Below are 21,002 nucleotides of genomic sequence, written 5' to 3' on the forward strand. Positions count from 1 at the left end.
ATTTTTGCTCTATTACACCATATACTTAGTCATCATTGCCTCTTGGATGCTGACAACTTTTTTCTAAATGAATATATATTAACGACTTTCAAGATAATTACATGCAAACATAAGAAAACTTGGCTTGAGTAGATTAGTAAGATTCCACCACTATTTCATAAAATTGTATTTGTTATGTAAATATGTTTAAAGCGATTGTTATTCAATTCATATGATAATATCAGGGGATACCAGGCTAGTGGTGTGGGGGAGGATAGTAAACAGGAGATGGGCATTGCCTCCACTTTTTGAAGAATCATCATAGGGAAAAAGGAGTATACTCATTTTTGTCAGATTCCCAAAAGGAGAACCTGGAGCAATTTTTGAGAGTTGCTGTCGGTCATTGCTTAAAGCTTTGTTAGAAATGGTGGTACACAGTCACTTTTAGGGGTTAGGTTGTACAAGCTGATCACAGATTGGTGTATTAAACAACTGTCATTCTTGCATGTAGCAATATTTTTTAATACTATGAAAAAATATGCTATTTTTATTAAGATGGAATGGTGACATTAGCACCAATCATGTTGTACCAAAGTTGTGATTATAATTATTTGAGCTATGATATCTTTTGATGGGACACATGGGTGCTTCAACGCATTCTATTTAATAGATTCTCACTGTCTGAAAACTGTTCATAGGAAGGAAGAAAGGCCTGGACGAATTTCTCAATGATAAATTTCATCTGTTAGTAATGCAGATTGGCATCTGCTACAATTTATGGTTTTGGAGAGTTTTCTAGAGTACCAAGAAGTTAAGTTTGCTCTCAGAGTTGTGTTGTGTTGTATTGTGTTGTGGTTTTGTGTGTATTTATCAGGACAATTTAGTTAGTATTTGTTAAATGACAACAATCTATTTTTTCTTGACTGAAGCTAGCTTTCTGTTTGTTGTAATCATGCTGTATTATAATGTATACTAATCATGCTGTATTATAATGTATACAAATAGGAAATAAAAAGGAATAATGATTAATATTTGTCTTTATTGGCAATTTTAGTTTCAGTTGCTTATTCTTCTTCTTCTTCTTTTTTTTTTTTTTTCCCCTTTATCCCCAGTGTTAATCTGATGGCTTCCCTTTAGGAAAAGAGAATGAGTATTTATTTCTTTTTCAGTTATTTGACCTTGTTTATTTATTCTTTAAAATTAGTAGGTTACTTTTAAACTTATTGAAAGCTCTTAAAAATGCAGAAGTCAAAGGCCTTGTACTTGCAGAAAAACAAGAGTTTCTTTTTTTTTTTTCAATAGATTAATTGAAAGGACTTAAGTAATTCAATTCAGTAAACATTATTTGTCTAATCAATAGTGATTTAGAGCATTTTTTTCATATGATTAGAAATGGCTTTAATTTCTTCATCTTAAAATTGTTCATATCTTTTGACCATTTATCAGTTGAAGAATGACTTCTAGTCTTATAAATTTGAGTCAGTTTTCTATATATTTTAGAAATGAAACCTTTATCAGAAATCTTGGATATAAAATTCTTTTCCCAGTTTTCTGCTTCCTTTCTAATGTTGGCTGCATTGGTTTTGTTTGTACAAAAATGTTTTAATTAAATATGATCCAAATTATCCATTTTGCATTTATAGTGTTTTTATTTCTTTTTTTGGCCACAAATTCCATTTTTCTCCACAGATCTGAGATTCTTGACATATTCTTAGGTAACATCATTCACATTTTTCTTTAATAAAACATGTATTTTATCTGATACTGTAGATATAATTTTATCTATTGGTGACATTAGGGTTCCTGGTGGTCAGGGAGTTAAATGATGAGGTTAATGGCAGAATCGGGGTTCAGGGAACCAAATGAAGAGGTTTGGCTCCCCTAATTCCCCTTGGGATTTGGAGCATGGGTAGAGAGTTTTGGGGAATCCCCTTCTGGCCGTTCAGAGGTCCTTCATAAAGGAATTTACAAACTTGAAAAGCTAGGCTGATAAAAAGAAGTTTATTATTGGCATTGGGAAGTTAGTCTTTGCTATGCATGAATAAAAAAGCTGAATTCCTTAGTGGCAAAGTCCCGACAGAGAGATATGAAGTAAGGTCTTGACAGAGAGATATAAAGTCTTGTTAGAGAAATAGGCAAGGATAAAGAAAGGGTAATGCTGAAAGAGAATATTTCAACAGGCAGAGTTTGCTATGCCAGGAAGAGAGAAAGTTTCCTTGGCATGGCATGTTAGCTCCTCTGTGGGGATTGGATTTAAAATTGCTGTTTTTATAATAGAAGCTTTTGGATACAAGCCTAGGCCTGCTCCCCCTGTCCATGAGGTGGAGTTTGATCTGGAATTGAATAGAAACTCTTCAATTAAATAGGGTTGGAATTCTCCAGTTTAGGACTCACTTAGATAACAAAATGTAGCTGTTTGCCCTGGGGGGAGGGGAGGTGTCTTTACAGTGGCAGGATTCAAGGAGAATCTGTCCTTCAAGGAGTTTTCAGAGAGTTTTGGGGCTCCCTTGTTATTTTGACCTGCATATATTTGAGATATCAGAAATTATGAAAATTGTTATTGTTAAATATATGTCCTTTAGATTGTGGTTAAATAAATATATTATCTTATAATTTTCTTAAGATTTTATGTGAAATTGCAGATTGCATTTATTTTTTAAATAGTTGAAGGTTTTTGGTAGACGAAAAGTAATAATTTGACTTGCCTATTTGAGTAAATGTCTTATGTCATTAATTAGTCCCAGTTTGCAAGAAAGAAAGGATATCTTTCATTCTCAAAAATATTTTCATAAGAGAATGTAGGGTTTTTTGGGGAGATCTATGTGTACACTTTTGAATGAGACCCATGTTATTTTATAAATCTTCTACTTAGTCATATCATGTGTGCTTGTACGTATCACCCAAAATAAAATGAACAATTTTGATTATAAAAATTGAACAATTTTGTATAAACAAGTCAAATGTAGAACAAATTAAGAGACAGGTAACTGTGGAGAAAATCTTTGCAGCAAGCTTTTCTTATAAAGATCTCATGTTGAAGATATTAAGGAACTGGTTCAAATTAAAAGACACAAAAAAAAATTCTCCAATAAATAAATGGTCATGATATGACTTTCAGATAGTTTTCAGAAGACGAGAAATATAGGCTCTAATCATGAAAAAATGTTTCAAATAATTAAGTAAATGGGAAGTAAAGCAGTTTTGAGGTTTTAACCTCATATCTATCAGACCAGGAAATTAGCGGATAAAAGGCGGAAGGAAAATGAGACTGCTGATCTAGTCATTCTGGTAGGCAATTTGAAATCTTGCTCTGAAAATTACTGTATGGAGTCTATCCCTTAACTCAGTTATATTACTTGTAAACCTATAGATCTCAAAGAAATGAAAAAAATCTTTGTTGGTAATATAACCTATATATGCCTAGTGTAACAATGTTTTTTAGGAAAATATGTTTCTTGATTCACTCATCCGAAGGTAATGAAAATAAGTTTTATGTTGAGTGTACCTATCAGAAATTATTTTTTCTCATTTCCATTTTAATATCATAATGTGACTATAAAGTAATGAGATTTTGTTTTGTTAGCTTTTGGAAATGTCATAGTGTTTTACAATTGAGAGTGGTCTATAGTAATTTGACTCTATAACAATTTGACTTTCCATGTGTTTTTATTCTATATAAACCTATGATTTCATCCATGAGGAACAGCCTTTCTGCGGATACTCTTATCTCTATGGATTGGTGGGCAACTTGCCTCTAATTTAACCTTAAGAAAGAGACCACGTGGGGCAGCGAGGTGACTCAGTGGTTAGAGCATCAGCTCTGAAATCAGGAGGGCCCAAGTTCAAATCTGGTCTCAGATACTTAACACTTCCTAGCTATGTGACCCTAGGCAAGTAACTTAACCCCAATTGCCTCAGGAAAAAAAAAAAAAAAAGAGACTACTTAAGAATTAAGAAATTTGTTTCTCTTAACTGTGTTAGCATATTTCAAAGGTAGTATTTGAATCCAAGTTTTGGGGATTCTAAGGAGAAAAGTAAAAGCATAAAAAAGCCAAACGAATTCATACAATTTCGTTTTGAGCACATTTATTTAAAATTTTAAGCATTAAAATCTATACATATAATACTCCCACTGTACCTTAAACTTAGTTGCATATGTATCTTTCTTAAGCTTCTTCCTTAGAATACCCATTTTGATCATAGAATAGAGATTCAATGTATATCCCTCAGGACAAACATATCATGTAACACTCTTAATTGGAATACTAATAAAAATGAACTAGATGAACTTATTAATTTATATTGATTTATATAGATATGAATGAGATCTCAGTAGTCTCAATTTTCTAAAAGAAATTATAGTGAACCATTGGAGATAAAAAGATTAAATCATATTCTGTTTTATTATAAAGTATTTATAAATGCTAAAATTTTAAATCATCTTTTTAAAGCATGTTTTTTGAAAGTTGGCAACAACAAAAGCAAAAAAAGTATAGTCTGTCAAGCAGTGACAATGTTCTAGAATCTTTATATTTTTTACTGACATTCCAAAGTGTGCAGATCTGTCACATCCAAATGTTCCCTCCTCCAAAATTACCTTTCCTTTCCTCCCAATAAAAATATCTTTGTGTAAATCAGAGATCATTTATGGGAGGTGGAACATTAATGAAGATGAGAGAGAGGAAAGGGGATGGAAGAAATAGTATCTGAGGTGAAACAGATTTCTTGTTGTTGAGTTTTATTTGTAAATTACTTCTTTTGGGCTTGGCAAAGATACTGCAGTGGTTTGCCTTTTCCTTCTCCAATTTATTTTACAAAAGAGGAAACTGAAGCAAACAGCATTCTGTGACTTGACTTTGGTCCCACAGCTAATGTATGTATGAGGCCATATTTGAACTTAGGAAGATGGGTCTCCTAGAATCTAGGCCTGGCACCCTATCCTAGCTGCCTCTGGAACAGATTAGGGATAGGGGAAATATTGTCAGCAACATTGTTTTTTCCAGTTTCTAATTCCACCAAATCAAAAGGAAGGAAGTTTGTTGTAATGGCAGAAACTTCTTTGGAAATTTAGAAAATTCTTAAAGATTTACTAGTCCCTGTTTTGGGACTCTTCCTTTCGTATTGCTAGATATTGTAAAGACAGTAAAGTAAAATAACGATAGAATATATAAAATATTCAAGATGATACCTATAAATATATATGTGTGTGTATGTATATGACCATGATATAAAAATTTGTAGAAAATTGCTTACAGAAATAGGCATTCATAAATAAATAAAAATTGCTTATAAGTAACATGAGTCAGCCCAATAAAAGACAATACTATATAAATTACTTATTCAGTGCCAAAGAATTACTTTATAGAAGTAGAAAAAAATTGTATGGAGGCACAAAAGTTCAGTCATATCAAGGGAAATCATGAGAGAAAAAGTGGGAATTAAGGAGGCCAATAGGACCCGATTTCAAACTATATTTACAAAGCAGTAATTCTCAAAACAATTTAGTTCTTAAAAAAAAAAATCAATGGACTTGAAAAATTATACAACAGAATGAAAGAAATCATGTTTAGAGTAATAACTCATGACTTATACATGGCAAGGCAAGCTATTATTAAGCACTTTTTGTATGTGTAAGGCACATACAAGATAAGCCCCAAATGGCAACGCAGCCTATATGTAAAAGGTCACATCACAAATAAATTAGAGAAGGAAAAAAAATACTTATCAGAACATGGATAGACAAAAAGTTTGTGATCAATTGAGGAATAAGATAGCTGATTAAAAAGGAAAAAAAAAACTAGCAAAATATTTTCAATAAAGGTTTATTAAATAACTTACGTTGGTATATGAGGAAATAAATTTTGTAAGTCATTCTTTAATTAATAAATAGGGACAGCATCTGAGGTCCTATACTGCTATCAGGTCTGGAATGATAGAAATGGGGCTGGGGTTTGTAATGGTAGTATGTGGCCTATCTCTTCTGTGTCCACAACTTATACTGTACCAAAAGTTGTATGATAAATGTGCCACTTAACCTTGAAAAAGATCTTTGCTTGTATAAGTAGGAGTCTGAAGTTCTTTCTGAATATGAAATGATGAAGTGATGCCGTATTTGCTTTGCAGAAAAAACAATCCCAAATTTCCTACTAGCAATGTAAAAGTAAAACCATTTCTCAACAGCTCTGCAGCTAAGTATTACAGTGGATTGAGCCCCAGGCCTGGAGGCAAGAAGACTTTATATAGGCTCACACAATTGTTAACTATATGACTGTTTGCCTCAGTTTCCTTATCTGAAAAGAGAGCTGAAGGAAATGACAGACTATTCTAGTTATCTGCCAAGAAAACTCCAAATAAGGTCATTAAGAGTTGGATGTGACTGAACCTGAACTGCCAACATTAATGCTTCTGTTTTTCTTTGTTATTGTAACAAATTCTGTTTTATAGGTCAGTTATTTTTATTGTCATTTCTTTGTCAGTTTCTTAATTTTTCTAGTAGTTTTAGATAATTTGTTCCTTTCAAGAACTAAAGTTGGTTGTAACTTTTTATATTACTTTTCACATTATGTTACTTCAAATCCTAGTAAGGCTTCAAAAATGATAAAAAAAAAAAATCAATCAACATCACATTCCCAAATTTTAGAAGCTCAAGAAAGTTGAGAATTGGGTGGAATGGTTTGCCTAAGCAAAACAAATATTTCAATTCTGGCAGAGGCTCATTATTAAAATAATTCTAGAAAAACATAAGTTCATCTGGAAATTTATCTTGTATTTTGCAATGCTGAAGAAATATTAATTCTAAAGTAATCTGGAAATTTATCTTGTATTTTGCAGTTTTGAAAAAAATATTGTCATATTGTCAGCTCCCTCTGCTGGCTATATAATGGTAATAGCCAATTGTATTTATATGTGCAGAGCAGAGCAACCAGAGCAAAGCATAGTTAAGATTATTTCTCTAGTAATAGTGACAGTTTACTGAGAGGGACCCAAGTTCCTTGCCTAATCTCTCCTTTATATCAAATCTCTAAGTGGAAATTATGATACTTATATGTTGTGACCATTGACATATATAGAATAATATAATTGTTAAATTCATGCAGAGTTTTATAACCTGGAATTCAAATCTACATTAACTTTAGTGCCACATTATGAATAGCTCAGCTAAGTAATCCATATATGCATTAAGTTTTGTAAGGTACTATATAAGCAAAAGCTATTGTTTAAATATTAATATTAGTTTAGTTCATAAGTATAATCTTACTTTTCCTTCAGAATTTAAGTAAAGATGTGCTAATTTTCTTTTCAGTAAGCATTTTTTTTTCAGAAGCATATTTTAATTACTATTTTTCAGAGTGGTCATTAGGATGAGAAGAGCAAGCCTTGTTAAGACAAGGTTTAATATGTTGCTAGTCATGAAATTGTCTATTCTTGAGAACTTACTAGTTGTTACTCATTAAATGAAGATACTGAAACACAAAATAAAATAACATAAACTATAGTAAAGTATTTCAGATATTTATACTGAGACAGTATATCCGTGGCTCTAAACTTACATTGGGATCTCAAACTTTAATTTCAACATAGTCATCAATTGCAAAATAATTTTAGCAAAATCAAAATGAAGATATGAGTATGTTTTCATGCTAAAGTTTGGACATAGTATTTTACCTTGTCACAGCCAGAGAATAATTTAGTTTAAAAAAAAAACCTATAATCGGAGTGATATCTTTAATTAAATCTTACCTGAAGAAATATAGAAATTGCCTACTGTTAAAAAGCACTGAAGCATATGCTACATGATACAGAAACAATTAGAAACATTGACTCTCTAAATAGACATTGAGGTAAAAATTGTTGAAAGAGAAAGTCAGTAATTTTAGATTTAATTTCTTTTCTGCTGGTAGCTATGTATGGTTAATTGATCTTAGCTTTCTCTGTGGTTCATACTGATCAAATCCTTAAGCAATAAGGGAACTGAATTTCTGATTTCCACAGATGGCTGTCTTTGAGAACTGAAGACTACAAGGAGAAAGCAAACCTGGTGAATTAGAGTCTGCCCACAGGATTATTTATTCAGCAGTCTTTGATAATATTCTGAGAGGAAAATGAATTTAACATATTCCTTACTTCAATTTTTTTTCAGACACTGGCCAAAAGAAAACCCTAGACAAGAAAGATGGAAGACGAATGTCATTTCAGAAGCCTAAAGGGACTATCGAATATACTGTGAGTTACCTACTTGTTTAAATGCTGATTTAGCTTTTTAATATATTGATTTAGGGGACTCTCTTTGTATAATACAAATATATCAAAGATGTTAATTATTTTGAATTCTTAAATCTGTAAACCACTTCTAAAAACTCAATAAGAATCAAATCCTTAGAAATTTTTTTTTTAATTATAGGATATTTTTGTCCCTGACACATTTTTTTATTAATAGAAAAATATATGTAACAGTTATCAGTGGATTTCAGATTTAGTAGTGGCAATAATCTTGGGGGTCTATACTACTTTTCATAAGCCAAATTGACTTCTTTTATTCTGAAATTTATAATAAATATCTATCCCTTCCCTGAATTTTTTAGCTTTGATATTGGTGAATTAGGTGAGAGGTCAATTAAAATAATGTTTTTAGTATACTAATCATAAATTAGCTTATGACATTCCTTTTTGCTATTTTTTTTTTTTTTAAGCTAAGGTAGTACAGCAGTATCCAAAAAAATGGAACTTTTTTTTTCTGACAGTTACATTCATGAAATGTCCCTCAAAAGTCTCCCTGTAATCAACTTTTTCCATTTCTGGTTACTATGGGATGCTGACATGAATCATTTCTTTCCTATCTTATGTATTGCTTTTATTTGATTGATTGTAACAAGTGCATATTTAGATTTCATAAATTTATTTCAAATCTGTCAGTATAACTCTCTGAAGCATGATACAACTGTGTTTAAGCCTTCTATTTCATTTAAATACAAGAGAATGCAAACATGTTTTGGGATTGTATTTAAAAGTCCTATATGAAGATATTTCTTCTAAAAAGACTACATCTCATGTATTAACATTTTAAGCAGCATAAATTAAAGTAGAAAAATTGTAAATGTATTTAGACCAGGATCATTCTTTTAAATCTATTACTATATATAGTCACTTAACTTCGAAATTCATCATTTTTGACCTCTCATTTTGAATATATTCCAAGATAATATATGGTTAAAAAAAAAATCCCACCCACATATTAAGACCAAGGGAAAGAAGAATGTCTACTGCCCAGATTTCAATATGCATTTACATGTTTACTCTATAGAGCTTCTTCATCAATGTGTATATATCTGGGCAAGTAAATTGAACAGTGAGTTGGGCCCAGAATTGAATGGGAGAACAGGCTGAATTGCTTTCAGAAACTTGCAAAGTTGTTTTACTAATCCAAGCTTCCCATGAAAACCAAAGCCCCTCATATTTATGCTAACATTCTGTTAGTATTGCTGCATGGCAGCAAAACATGGAACATAACTGTACAGAACTAAATTTCAGGATAATGAAAAGATTCATTACAAATAGAAACAAGTTTCAATATACAACCAAAGAAAAACTCAAAATAACAGGAGTAAAAGACATCATCATAGAATTGTCTGGTAGGAAATTTATTTAGCCTGAAAATTTTTAAGGGAGAATAGAGTGGTTAATGATAATATCAAAAAAAGAAGGAGAAAGAGGAAAGCAATTATATAGGATAAACTGGATACATGATAAGAATGAAATATGACATGTGGATGTCTAAAATGCTCCACTGATAGTCTTTCAGGATAAATTGAGGAAAACTTCCAGCATATTGAATTTTTCTTTTGTGTTGAATTTCTGGAAGAACATGAAAAAAAATTGCATAGGATGGAGATTTGCAGTATTGGAGTGAACCATTGAATGGTTGAAATCACAAATGTATTTGAGTAATTGTATGTCCTCAATGGAATATGAACTCCTTGAGGTCAGGGACTCATTTACTTTTTATAAATTTTCAACCTAATAATGATGCCTTACACATAGGAAGCTTTTAATATTTATTTGGTTGAAAAAAAAAAGCCTTGTTATTAAAAGAAAATGTTTTAACGTGTCTAAATGTTATGCTATCAAAATTTTTCTTAAGATATTTTATGAACACAATAATTTCTCCATGTTCTCTCTCCTTTCTGCACATCCTATGATAAATTGAAAGATCCAAATAAGTATAGCATAGTAGTTTGTGATGAATTAAAAAGTGGTATGTAATGTTAATTCATGTAAATATGCAGGTGTAGGAAAAATATGTAGCTGTTTTTTACTTTGTGTCATATTTACAAAGTAATAAATATATATATCATATCTGGTATTAAAGAAAAGTTTCTAGATTACTTAGGAAAGAATCACCTACTATGTGAGATGTTCAATTTATTTGTAAAAACCTTTTCCCTATGAACTCTGAGAAATTTATAAAATAGGTCTTAATAGCATTGATTTAATCAGAAATGAATTCCTTATATTAAATTTTAATTTCTTAAAAAAATCTTTTATTAATCTTATCTGAAAACTGGAAAGGATTTCATAGTTTTTTAAAATATAACCCCCCTAGAGAAAATAAAGGCAATATTTAGGCTACTAAAATACTATTTGCTTATTCACTGCAAATAAAAATAGGGATATGCATTCCTTGTATTTGTAAAACCATGTCTTTTTCAGCTTTGTGAGTAACATTTTAATTAGAACATCAGTATTTGATGTAGAAAGAATTGCATTTAAGCATGCTTTGGACATTTGTGTGTTCGTGGCAAGTTTTTAATCTTGCTGAGCCTCTATTGCTCACCTTTAAAATGAGAGTAGGCATGCCCATAGCTCATTTGTAGATAGCTATAAATATCTGTGAACAGGATTGAAATTAGCATGAATGAGAAAGTGTTCTGCCATGTATAAAACATTCTCTTTATCAGTTTTTTTAAAAATAATTATTATTATTACTCTCCAGCTCTGTATTCCTTTTTGAATTGCTTGTAGCTGATAGTTTGGTCCAACATATTGTCTCTCTAGATAAAACATAATCAAATGTGATATTTAAGTCACTAGATTTTCCAGACAATGAAGAATGTCAACTTTCCATTAAAATTATGAGCTGATTCATATTTTAAAAGCAAGATAATAAACCTTTTCAGTGAAAATGTTTTAATATTCTGTTTTCCATCTTAGCATATTGATTTAATGTAAAGATTCCTTTGTCCTGAAAACCATGTTTTCAGAGGTTATTAATGTATTCCGAATCACCAAACCAAAATGTCTTCTGTATCTTCATTCTTTTTGACACAGCCTTAGTATTTGAAACTTTGATTTCATTTTGTAATCCTCACCCTTAATCCTCTTTTTCAAGATTCTTCTTCAGTTGATTTGATGCTTAACTGTTCTGGAGCTTCTACTTATTTTCTCTTTTTTGTGATTCTTCTCAGTAAAAGTGAGCATTTTCCGAGGCTTGGTTTTTAGTTCTGCTTTTCACTCTATAATCACTCTGTAGCTTGAAACATCTGTGTGCATGAGACCCAAATATGCATCTTTAGTTCTGACTACCAATGCTGAATTTGCATGTGATTCCTAGAAATTTTCATTTATGTCCTGCCTTCTTGACAATTATTTAAAACTTAACATTTTGAAAACAAACTCTATCTTTTATCCTTGTCTCTTTCCTCCATTAGCATTTTTTTCTATCATTCTTTTATTTACCTATGCTACACATAATGGAATTAAATTCAGTTCTCCTCTCTCCTTCTCTTGAAATGTCTGTGTGTAGCCCTAGTTTCCGTTTCCCCTAAACTTTAGGGAATCCTGTTCTTAATGATTAAACATTTATTAAGTGCCTACTAGGTAGGTGCAAGGCATTGTGCAAAGTGATGGAAATATAAAAGGAATCAACAAAATTCCTTAGCCACAAAAAGGTTAGTTATATTTCCATTCTCTTGTAGTAATACTCGAATGTTTCCAATTGAGGAAACAGATAATTAAGTGACATGTGCAATCACAAAGCTATTAAGTGTTCTTGTGCACATTAACATAAATTTTAACTTTTCTGATCCATGTCATTTTTCATGTATTAATGTACATACATGGAACTGCTCTTGTAATGCCAGAGAAACTGAGGCAAGATAGAGATTAGAGGTTTTTTTTTAATTTCATAGCTTTTTAATTACAAGTTATATGTATGTGTAATTTTACAACATTGATAATGTTGTAACCTTTTTTTCCAATTTTTCCCCTCTTTCTCCCCACCCCCTCCTCTAGATGGCAGGATGACCAGTAGATGTTAACTATATTAGAGTATAAATTAGATACACAATAAGTATACATGACCAAACCGTTATTTTGCTGTACAAAAAGAATTAGACTCTAAAATATTGTACAATTAGCCTATGAAGAAAATCCAAAATGCAGGCAGGCAAAGATAGGGATTGGGAATTCAATATAATGGTTCTTAGTCATCTCCCAGATTTCTTTCGCTGGGCATAGCTGGTTCAGTTCATTACTGCTCCATTGGAACTGATTTGGTTCATCTCATTGCTGAAGATGGGCAGGTCCATCAGAATTGATCATAATATAGTATTGTTGTTGAAGTATATAATGATCTCCTGGCCCTGCTCGTTTCACTCAGCATCAGTTCCTATAAGTCTCTCCAAGTCTTTCTGAAATCATCCTGTTGATCATTTCTTACCGAACAATAATATTCCATAATATTCATATACCATAATTTATTCAGCCATTCTCCAATTGATGGGCATCTGCTCAGTTTCCATTTTCTGGCCACTACAAAGAGGGCTGCCACAAACATTCGTGCACAAACAGATCCCTTTCCCTGCTGGATGAAAGGGTATGCACAATTTGATAACTTTTTGAGCATAGTTCCAAATTGCTCTCCAGAATGGTTGGATGTGTTCACAATTCCACCAACAATGTATTAGTGTCCCTGTTTTCCCACATCCCCTCCAACATTCCCCATTATCTTTCCCTGTCATTCTAACCAATCTGACAGGTGTGTAATGGTATTTCAGAGTTGTCTTAATGTGCATTTCTCTGATTAATAATGACTTGGAGCATCTTTTCATTTGGCTAGAAATATTTTAAATTTCTTCATCTGAGAATTGTCTATTCATACCCTTTGACCATTTATCAATTGGAGAATGGCTTGATTTCTTATAAATTAGAGTCAATTCTCGAGATTAGAGAGTTTTTAATGTTTTATTTGAAAGAGAGAAATTGTGCTGGGGGCATGTTGCCCTCAGGACTGATGTCCAAAGCATCCAGTCACTAATGTGTGCTTCCCATGAAGTAAATATACACATGTGGCTCAGCTGCAGGAGTAGACTGAGACAGGGGCGGAGTCAGAGCACTGAGAGAAGAAACCAGACTATCAATCTGGTTCTGACAGGGTGGGGGCAGGCACCAGGCATTTTGATTAGTTAGGATAACAGAATGGAGAGAGGCACTGGACATTTTGATAAGTAGGGAGGGTCTGGGGTCATGATGCCTAAGATAAAAGATCTTTCTCCTTATCAAAAATCCTGATAATTAGGAGGGAATGATAGTGTTGCAGGATAGGAACTGAGGTAGAACAATTCAGGGAAACTGAGGCAGGACAATTTAGGGAAACCAAGGCAGGACAATTAGGGAAACTGAGGTAGGACAATTAGGGAAACTGAGGTAGGACAATGAAAGGGAACTGTGGCACAATACTCTTATTCATTTGAGATATCTTTTGCTTTATATAGTATTTGTGAATGCTGAAATGTGTACATAAGTAAGCCTTAATAGGGGATTGACTTTCACTTGGATTCCTTTAGAACTAGTAAACATATATATATACATATATATATGTATATATATAAAATTAAAGTTCCTTCACTTAAAAAAGGTTTCCTATTTCATCTTTGAGCTCTGTTTTTCCAGATTTTGTTTTTAATTAGATTCAGAGGACTTATTTCTGTTTGAAACAGGTTGAATCAAGGGATTCTTTGAATAGCATCGCCCTGAAATTTGATACCACACCTAATGAACTGGTTCAGTTAAATAAGCTGTTTTCCCGAGCAGTTGTCACTGGACAGGTAGTATTTATTTTTATGCCTTGGTATTTAGAAAAGGTAAAATATGAAGCAAGATTTAATGGTGTCATTAAGTTGATATTTCAGTTGTTAGAAATTTTTCATTTGCCCATAATAGCTACATACTAATTATGTAGTAACTACATAAATCATATAATACTTTTGTATGTATTTGTTAAAGTATTTGAAATTCATCTGCTTAAATTTAAGTTATTTGATTTGTATTTGTAGAGAAGATTCCATGAAAGACAATAAAATATAGGATAACTTGCAAATATTGTGTATAAACATATAATGGCTATTTTTTAAAAAAGTAGTCATACTTGATATTTTGTTTTATGCATTCACTAATATGCCAGATTATTTGTAAATTTTTTCAGTTTTCAGAAGAATTATAATTGGCCCCAGCTAATTTATAGATTGTTCTCCTTTTTTAGAATTTATTATAGTCATTCAGATTTACTTAATTTTGGTTTTGATTGCTATCAAATTAGATTTTGTTTAATCCTGAAAGTAAGAGGAAATGGCGAGTATTTTGAAAATATTTTTGAGAATGCAGAATGTTAGTATTCCTCTTTTATTAATATATTTTTATGAACTTTTTGTTGCAGGTTTTATATGTTCCTGATCCTGAATATGTTTCTAGTGTTGAGAGTTCCCCATCGCTTAGCCCCATAAGTCCCTTATCACCAACTTCATCAGAACCCGAATTTGATAAGCCAAGAGTAAGTGTGCCTCTCTTTAGAAAAAGTATAGTAAGGAGATCTCACATTTAAAAAAAAAAAAATTGTCCTCATACTGAAATTGCTCTTTCCAAAGTTAGGAATTATTTCCTGTTTGCTAGATCTAAACCTGATAGTCTTCTAAAAATCCCATCCTTTTTTTAAACAGTTTTAGTGCATTTTGAATATTTATTTTGTATATAGTCCATATTAAAATGTGTTGTCTTCCCTCTTAGAACATAAGATACCTGAACAAACAAACTTACATTTTTGTACTTGTATCCCCATTGCCTGGCGTTTTTAGTACACACTTAATAAATGCTTCTGATTGGAAAATTGATTTAACTTAGCATAATGCCTTATACATAGTTAAGTGCTAATAAGTAACTTTTCCCATAAACTCATCATCATATCATCTTATGAAGATTTTTTAAAAAATGCATTAAATTAATATTAAGCCTAAATTTGTAAGGGATCTTGGGAGCAAACTATTTATTGGTTAAAATTAAGGGTTCAACTCTATGTATATGGTGTGTATGTGTATATGGTAGTGGTGGGGTGTGTGTGTGTGTGTGTGTGTGTGTGTATATGTGTGTGTGTATGAGATACTTTTGACCTTTCACTTTTGTAGAAAAGTTTAAAATCAGTATAAATCAGTTATAACAAGTACAAGACCTAAGTCACCAAGTATTTGACTTGCCAAGCATATTGTTAAGTGATGAAGTGTTTAATTTTTTTGTAAAATCTTAAGGAAAAGGATGGTAGAAGATTGAGATTTTTTGCTTCATTGAGCAATGAGAAGCAATGAAAAGAAGAACAAGTAAAAAATAAAAGTCAAGAAAACCAGCTAAACAAGGTCATTCTCAGGGATAGGAACCATAAACATAAAAGTATGAACTAGAGAAAAGTGCAACAAAACAACCTAAAATGAAAAAAAAATCTAGATTTTTATTTTAAAAAAAAAATCTTAACTATCAAGGATAGATGATTGGTAACCTAGAGCAGCTTTAATTGAAAGGTGAGGTCAGCAATATTTTGAGGGGTTGAGAAGTGTGATGGAAGGGAAGAAATAAAGGCAGCTGTAGAGCACTTCTAATTTTCTGAAATGGTAGATTAGTAGCTTACTTATACTAACATTAGGATAAGGTAAAATTTTCTGAAGGATGGAAATGTGTGTTTGTAGATAGCTAGGAGGAGCCAGAGGAGGAAAGACTTAAAGACTTGTAAGGGGGTGAGGAGGATTATGGAGTGGAGAAGATAATTGAAAGAGTTAAAAAAGAAGAAAGGAAGGTATGAAAATATGAAAACAAGAAAACAAGAGTACACGTCTTGGGTTTGTCTGTGACAGGGAACAAAGCTATCAGTGCAAAGAGATGCTGCAATAGAATTTTCGAGGTATAGAATTGGTGAAGGAGGTACTGGTTAACCTCTTAGAGGTTTTTTCCCAGGGGACTATAAGACAGAGGGAGGAAAGGAGGGGGAGGAGTGGGAGCATTAAAGAGAGAAAGTTAGCAGCAACTGCTGTAGGGAGTGCTGTAAAGAATTAATCGATAAAGCATAAAATTACTGATTTGTGGCAATGAGGGCTCTCCCAAAATTGTATTACAAATTAGTGATGGATTCAGTGGGTACTGTCATTTGGATTGTTTCTGTGATGTGTATCTTGTTAATGTAAAAGAGAAGATGAATAATAGTGGTAACTCAGGATTGGAGTTTGACAAAACATGAGTGTTGATCAAATAGGAGACAAAGTACTGGTTTATAATTGGGCATATCGTTTCATTGTACTGGTTAACTATAGGGTCAATGTTGGAAATAAATGAAATTAGGACAAAAACAGGCATAATGATTTGGGAGAATAGGAAAGGATGTGGTTACTAGAAGCTGAAATGAAGTTAAAGAATAGGTTGAATGTAGCAAACCAAAAAACAGGAGGTTTATGATCTGAGGAATTTCAGAACAATGTGAAGAGTATGAAGGAGCAGGTGATGGACTTATGGTAGGACATAGAAAAAAGTAGCATAGAAAAGGTAGCTATAGATGGGTTATAACCTGTGTTGTTGGAGTGTCCATATCAATGAGCTCACTTCTCTTGAAGTATTAAAGAAATGATAACTCATGTTGTTCGTTATCTCATGAAGTTTTTACAGTCCCAGAATATAGTTTTAGACAGATAAGAAACTATTTTAACAGATGAGGAAAGAAATTCAGTGAGTTTTAAGATATAGAGTATTACTTTCAGTTTTGATTGACTGAATTACTTGTAAGACATTTTTCCCTCTTAAGTTTTGTTTTCAGAATTATTAACTTACAAGCTTCATAAGTTTCCATATCCAAAAAAAGAACAGGGAGAAGATTATATCTATGAAACCATAAATCTGTGATGTGTAATTTTTTAATTTTGTAAATTTGATTAAATTTTAATATTAAATTTAGCACAAGTTTTTGCCTATAACATTGCCCTATATTTCTGCATCTCCTTTTCAACTTTCTTCAACTTTTCTTCTTTTTATGTTTTATATATTTAATGTTATTTTTCAAGACCCTTTTTTAGCTCTTAGGATGTTTATTGATACCTCATAAGGACCTGTACCAAAGAGAAGACGACAGAAACATGAGATTATCCCATTCAAGACATATGTCTAAATTGTCATGAGCTTATGTTTGTGACCTGATGATGGGATATTTCTGCCTCAACACCCAAGTTTCAAGAGTTATCCTTGTATTTCAGTGGCAATAGGAAGAAGCTAAATGCTACTGTCAGATATTTATTTTTATTCACTCTTCTCCCATTTTGGCCAGTTGCTAAATCTTCATTACATCTCTCATATCTATTTCCTTTATACCCACATCACAACTACTCTGTTTCTGGCCCTCAAAACCTCTCATATGGACTACTGCAATAACTTGAAAATTTATATCCCTACTTCCATTCTCTAGCCTCTCTAATCTATCCTGCACACAGCTGCTAAATTGATATTCCTAAAGCATATATCTGACCATTTTTTCCTTTCCTTCTGATGAAGCTTCAGTCTTTCTCTATTGCCATGTAGGTTAAATAATAATTTCTTTATTGCCATTAAATTATTGACATTATTAAAGCCTATCATATTATGTTTCCATCTCTTTATTACACATTGTATTCTCATATTCTAACAAAGTTAATCTACTTGTCTTTCTTCATATATAATACCTCTGACAGAAGTCCTTCATTTATTCCTCCAGTTTGTTAGCCTTTCCCCTTGCCTCTTAAATACTTTGCATTTGCTCATCACTTTTCCTTGCATTTGAATATGAGCTATTTTTGCCACTGTAATTTTAGCACTAGTACAATGAGACTCATATTGGATACTTAAAAATACAGGTTGAATGGAAGATTTTGTAGAAATGAATATTTCTGGAATCTTGTAAACTTCATCACAATACCATAGATTTAGAGTTGGGAGAAGCTTAGAGGCCATCTAGCTCAAGTAATCCCAAATAGAAAGGCTACTTGGGTGGTAAGTGGCAGAACAATATTAGTATCTATATTCAGGCCTTCTTTTTCCAAAAGCAGCACACCTTCCACAGCACCATGCTATCTCCCCAAATGAAATAATCAAGAAAACTAATAGAGAGCAGATACAATGTAGAAATTAGAATAGCAGTAGATATACCCAGAAATTTACAGGAGATAAAAATTAATTAAAATAGTTAAAGTCAGTTACTATGTTTCCTCTTTACCTATACCTTGCTCTTTCCCCCACAAATTTATCCACGTTAAACACCTCTAATTCCTTGATCCAATTTGACTTTTGTTCTAATAGTAAATAATCTAAACTGGCAGCTAGATTCCAATGTGATTCTTATGTATCTGGTTATTTTCAATCTATTAATATATAGTCAGTTTTATTTTTTTGGTGATGTCTGGTACCCCTATACCTTGGTACCTATTTTATAAGAGAGTGACTAACTCTCTTATTGAAAAATGTATTTAAGATATACATAGGCATTAGATTTCTGTAAGTGGTTGTCTTTTTCCCATTTACTTTTTAGGATTATGCAGCGTTAGTGATGGAGGAGATTTTGGGGATCTTGACATCATGGCCCATATTTTATAGATAGGAAGTTGAAATCCACAGAAGTTAAATGACATATTCCAAGTCATACACGTATTAAAGTAAGAGTCAGAATTGAACTGATATCTGACTTCTACTTGAATGTTCTTTTCTATTATATCCTTTCCTTGAATTATCTTTCATAGCATGTTTTTCTCCTCCTTTTTCCGTATCTCCCAATTATTTTGAAGTTATTGAATGTCAAGATATATGTTGATTTAATTTGAAATTATGCATTTTAGCAACATATTAGCATTTATTATACATGTACTATATGTTAGATATTACTGGAGCCCAACATGGTGACATGACCAAGTAACCTCCGAATGTTTCTTGATACAATTAAATGATTCATGAAATCAGCCTCTCCAATTCCTTTGATCATCTTTTTGAGGAGAACCTTTGAATTGACCATGAATTTCACTGATTTCATTTATAGTAAGAATGTGTTTCTGTTCTTCTAGTATAATGGCTTTCATACTTTTCAGTGTCCTTTGTTGTCTTAAAAATTAGTGAGTACCCTCTCCAAAGAGTTTTTATATTTACCAAAATAGAATATCTTAGTAGAATTATGAAAATAGTTTTGGCCTAGGTTATTTCCTAGGATTCCCTGGACCATGCATTTAGAACCTTTCTAATAGTATGTCAGTATGTGAGTCTTTGGACAAAGAATTCATTTAGAGTTACAATTTTTGAATTAATTACTTGTGTCGTTTGAAGAATTATCTGAGATCATTAGTGCTATTTGTCACTCTATTACCATCACAGCAGAAGCAAGACAAGACTGTATAAAATGAAAGATCTCATTGTACACTTTTTGTTTTATGAAATGTATTAACCAGTCCAGCAGTTAGCAAGTATTTATTAAGCACTTACTTTATGCCAGACATTCTGCTGTGTACTGAAAATATATGTAGAAACAAAATTCCTACTCTCAAGAAACTTAAATTATAATGGGAGAAGACTACATATAAAAGGATTCTGAAAGGGATTAGGGAGTTAGGGGAAGGTAATTGGCTTGGACATATGATCAGTACATCACTAAACATCTATCAAGTGATTGCTTTGTGCTAGGCACTGTGTCAAGTTTTACCTGAGGATAAAGAAAGAAGGAAAAGGTAGTCTCTGCCCTCAAGGAGCTTACAGTCTAATGGGGAGACAGCATGCAAACAAATATATTCAAAACAAGTTATGTATAGGATAAGTAGGAAATTATTAAAAGAAGGAAAGTACTAGAATTAAGAGGAAGAAAAAATCTGGGGTATATTCAGGAGAAGAATGAGATGTGATTGACTTGGTGCTATCTTTAAATGGAGTTTTTAGGAGGAACCATTGATCAAAGATCAAAAGGCTGGTACTCTCAGTTTATAAATTCCAAGGCTTCATGATGGAGAACTGGGACATGGTAGAGGAAGTCCAGAGAAGAATGAGCAAAGAAGTCTTCAAGAAATGGCCAGTGTGCTTGCAGTAAAGCAACAGTGATTTGCTAGTTTCATACCTAGACTTTTTCTAGCTTGGTACAACCTGTCTTATCCTACTTTCAAAGATTTCAAGAATCCAGGATCACCTGCTTGCTGCCAATTTGGTACCAGATTGATACTCAATTATTAGTAAGAAAAACTTAAATGTAATTTTATGTTTCCTATATCTGTTTATTGCCGTGTGTCTTATCCTTCCTATAATGAATATATTTTAATTCTCTTTAATAAATTGAGTACAATTTCAAAACTAAATTTCAAATATAATTGTGTAAGTAAAATATGTTTGGAAATATATTCCAAGGAAATAGCAAAAATAAAAAAATTAATTTTAATAAAGGTATGTACAATTGAGCTAATATGTAATTGTGAAAAGTGTAATCAAACTAAATGCTCACTCCTTGGAGAATAAAAATTGAAGTATAATGTAAAAATGACAAATGAGAAAAATATATGTTACATGGAAAGAGGCATTAGAAATAATTCAAAGTAAAAAAGCAGAATTACTAATTTAGTAACATTGTATACAGCCTTGACCATAATTTTGTACAACTATAAAAGCTTAAATGAGAATTTATGTAGCTCATAAAGAGAATAAATGGTCAGTCACTTTTAATTTGCATTTTT

At 32.0% G+C, this 21,002-nt stretch overlaps 1 protein-coding gene across 6 annotated transcripts in view; it reads left to right on the forward strand.

Moving 5' to 3' along the window:
• OXR1 (oxidation resistance 1) overlaps nucleotides 1–21,002 on the forward strand; it is a 550,745-nt gene that overhangs the window by 449,428 nt on the left and 80,315 nt on the right. For 5 of the 6 annotated variants that reach the window (XM_051970977.1, XM_051970973.1, XM_051970975.1 and 2 more), the window contains 3 exons: nucleotides 8,120–8,202; nucleotides 13,974–14,081; nucleotides 14,690–14,803. In XM_051970977.1, coding sequence (XP_051826937.1) covers nucleotides 8,120–8,202; nucleotides 13,974–14,081; nucleotides 14,690–14,803 — 305 coding nt within the window. Of the gene's footprint in view, nucleotides 1–2,273; nucleotides 2,292–3,809; nucleotides 3,820–8,119; nucleotides 8,203–13,973; nucleotides 14,082–14,689; nucleotides 14,804–21,002 lie in introns of all 6 variants that reach the window. The other variant, XM_051970980.1, reaches the window with a different exon arrangement.

The sequence above is a fragment of the Antechinus flavipes genome, chromosome 1 (genome assembly GCF_016432865.1).
Source record: "Antechinus flavipes isolate AdamAnt ecotype Samford, QLD, Australia chromosome 1, AdamAnt_v2, whole genome shotgun sequence".
Lineage (NCBI taxonomy): Eukaryota > Metazoa > Chordata > Mammalia > Dasyuromorphia > Dasyuridae > Antechinus > Antechinus flavipes.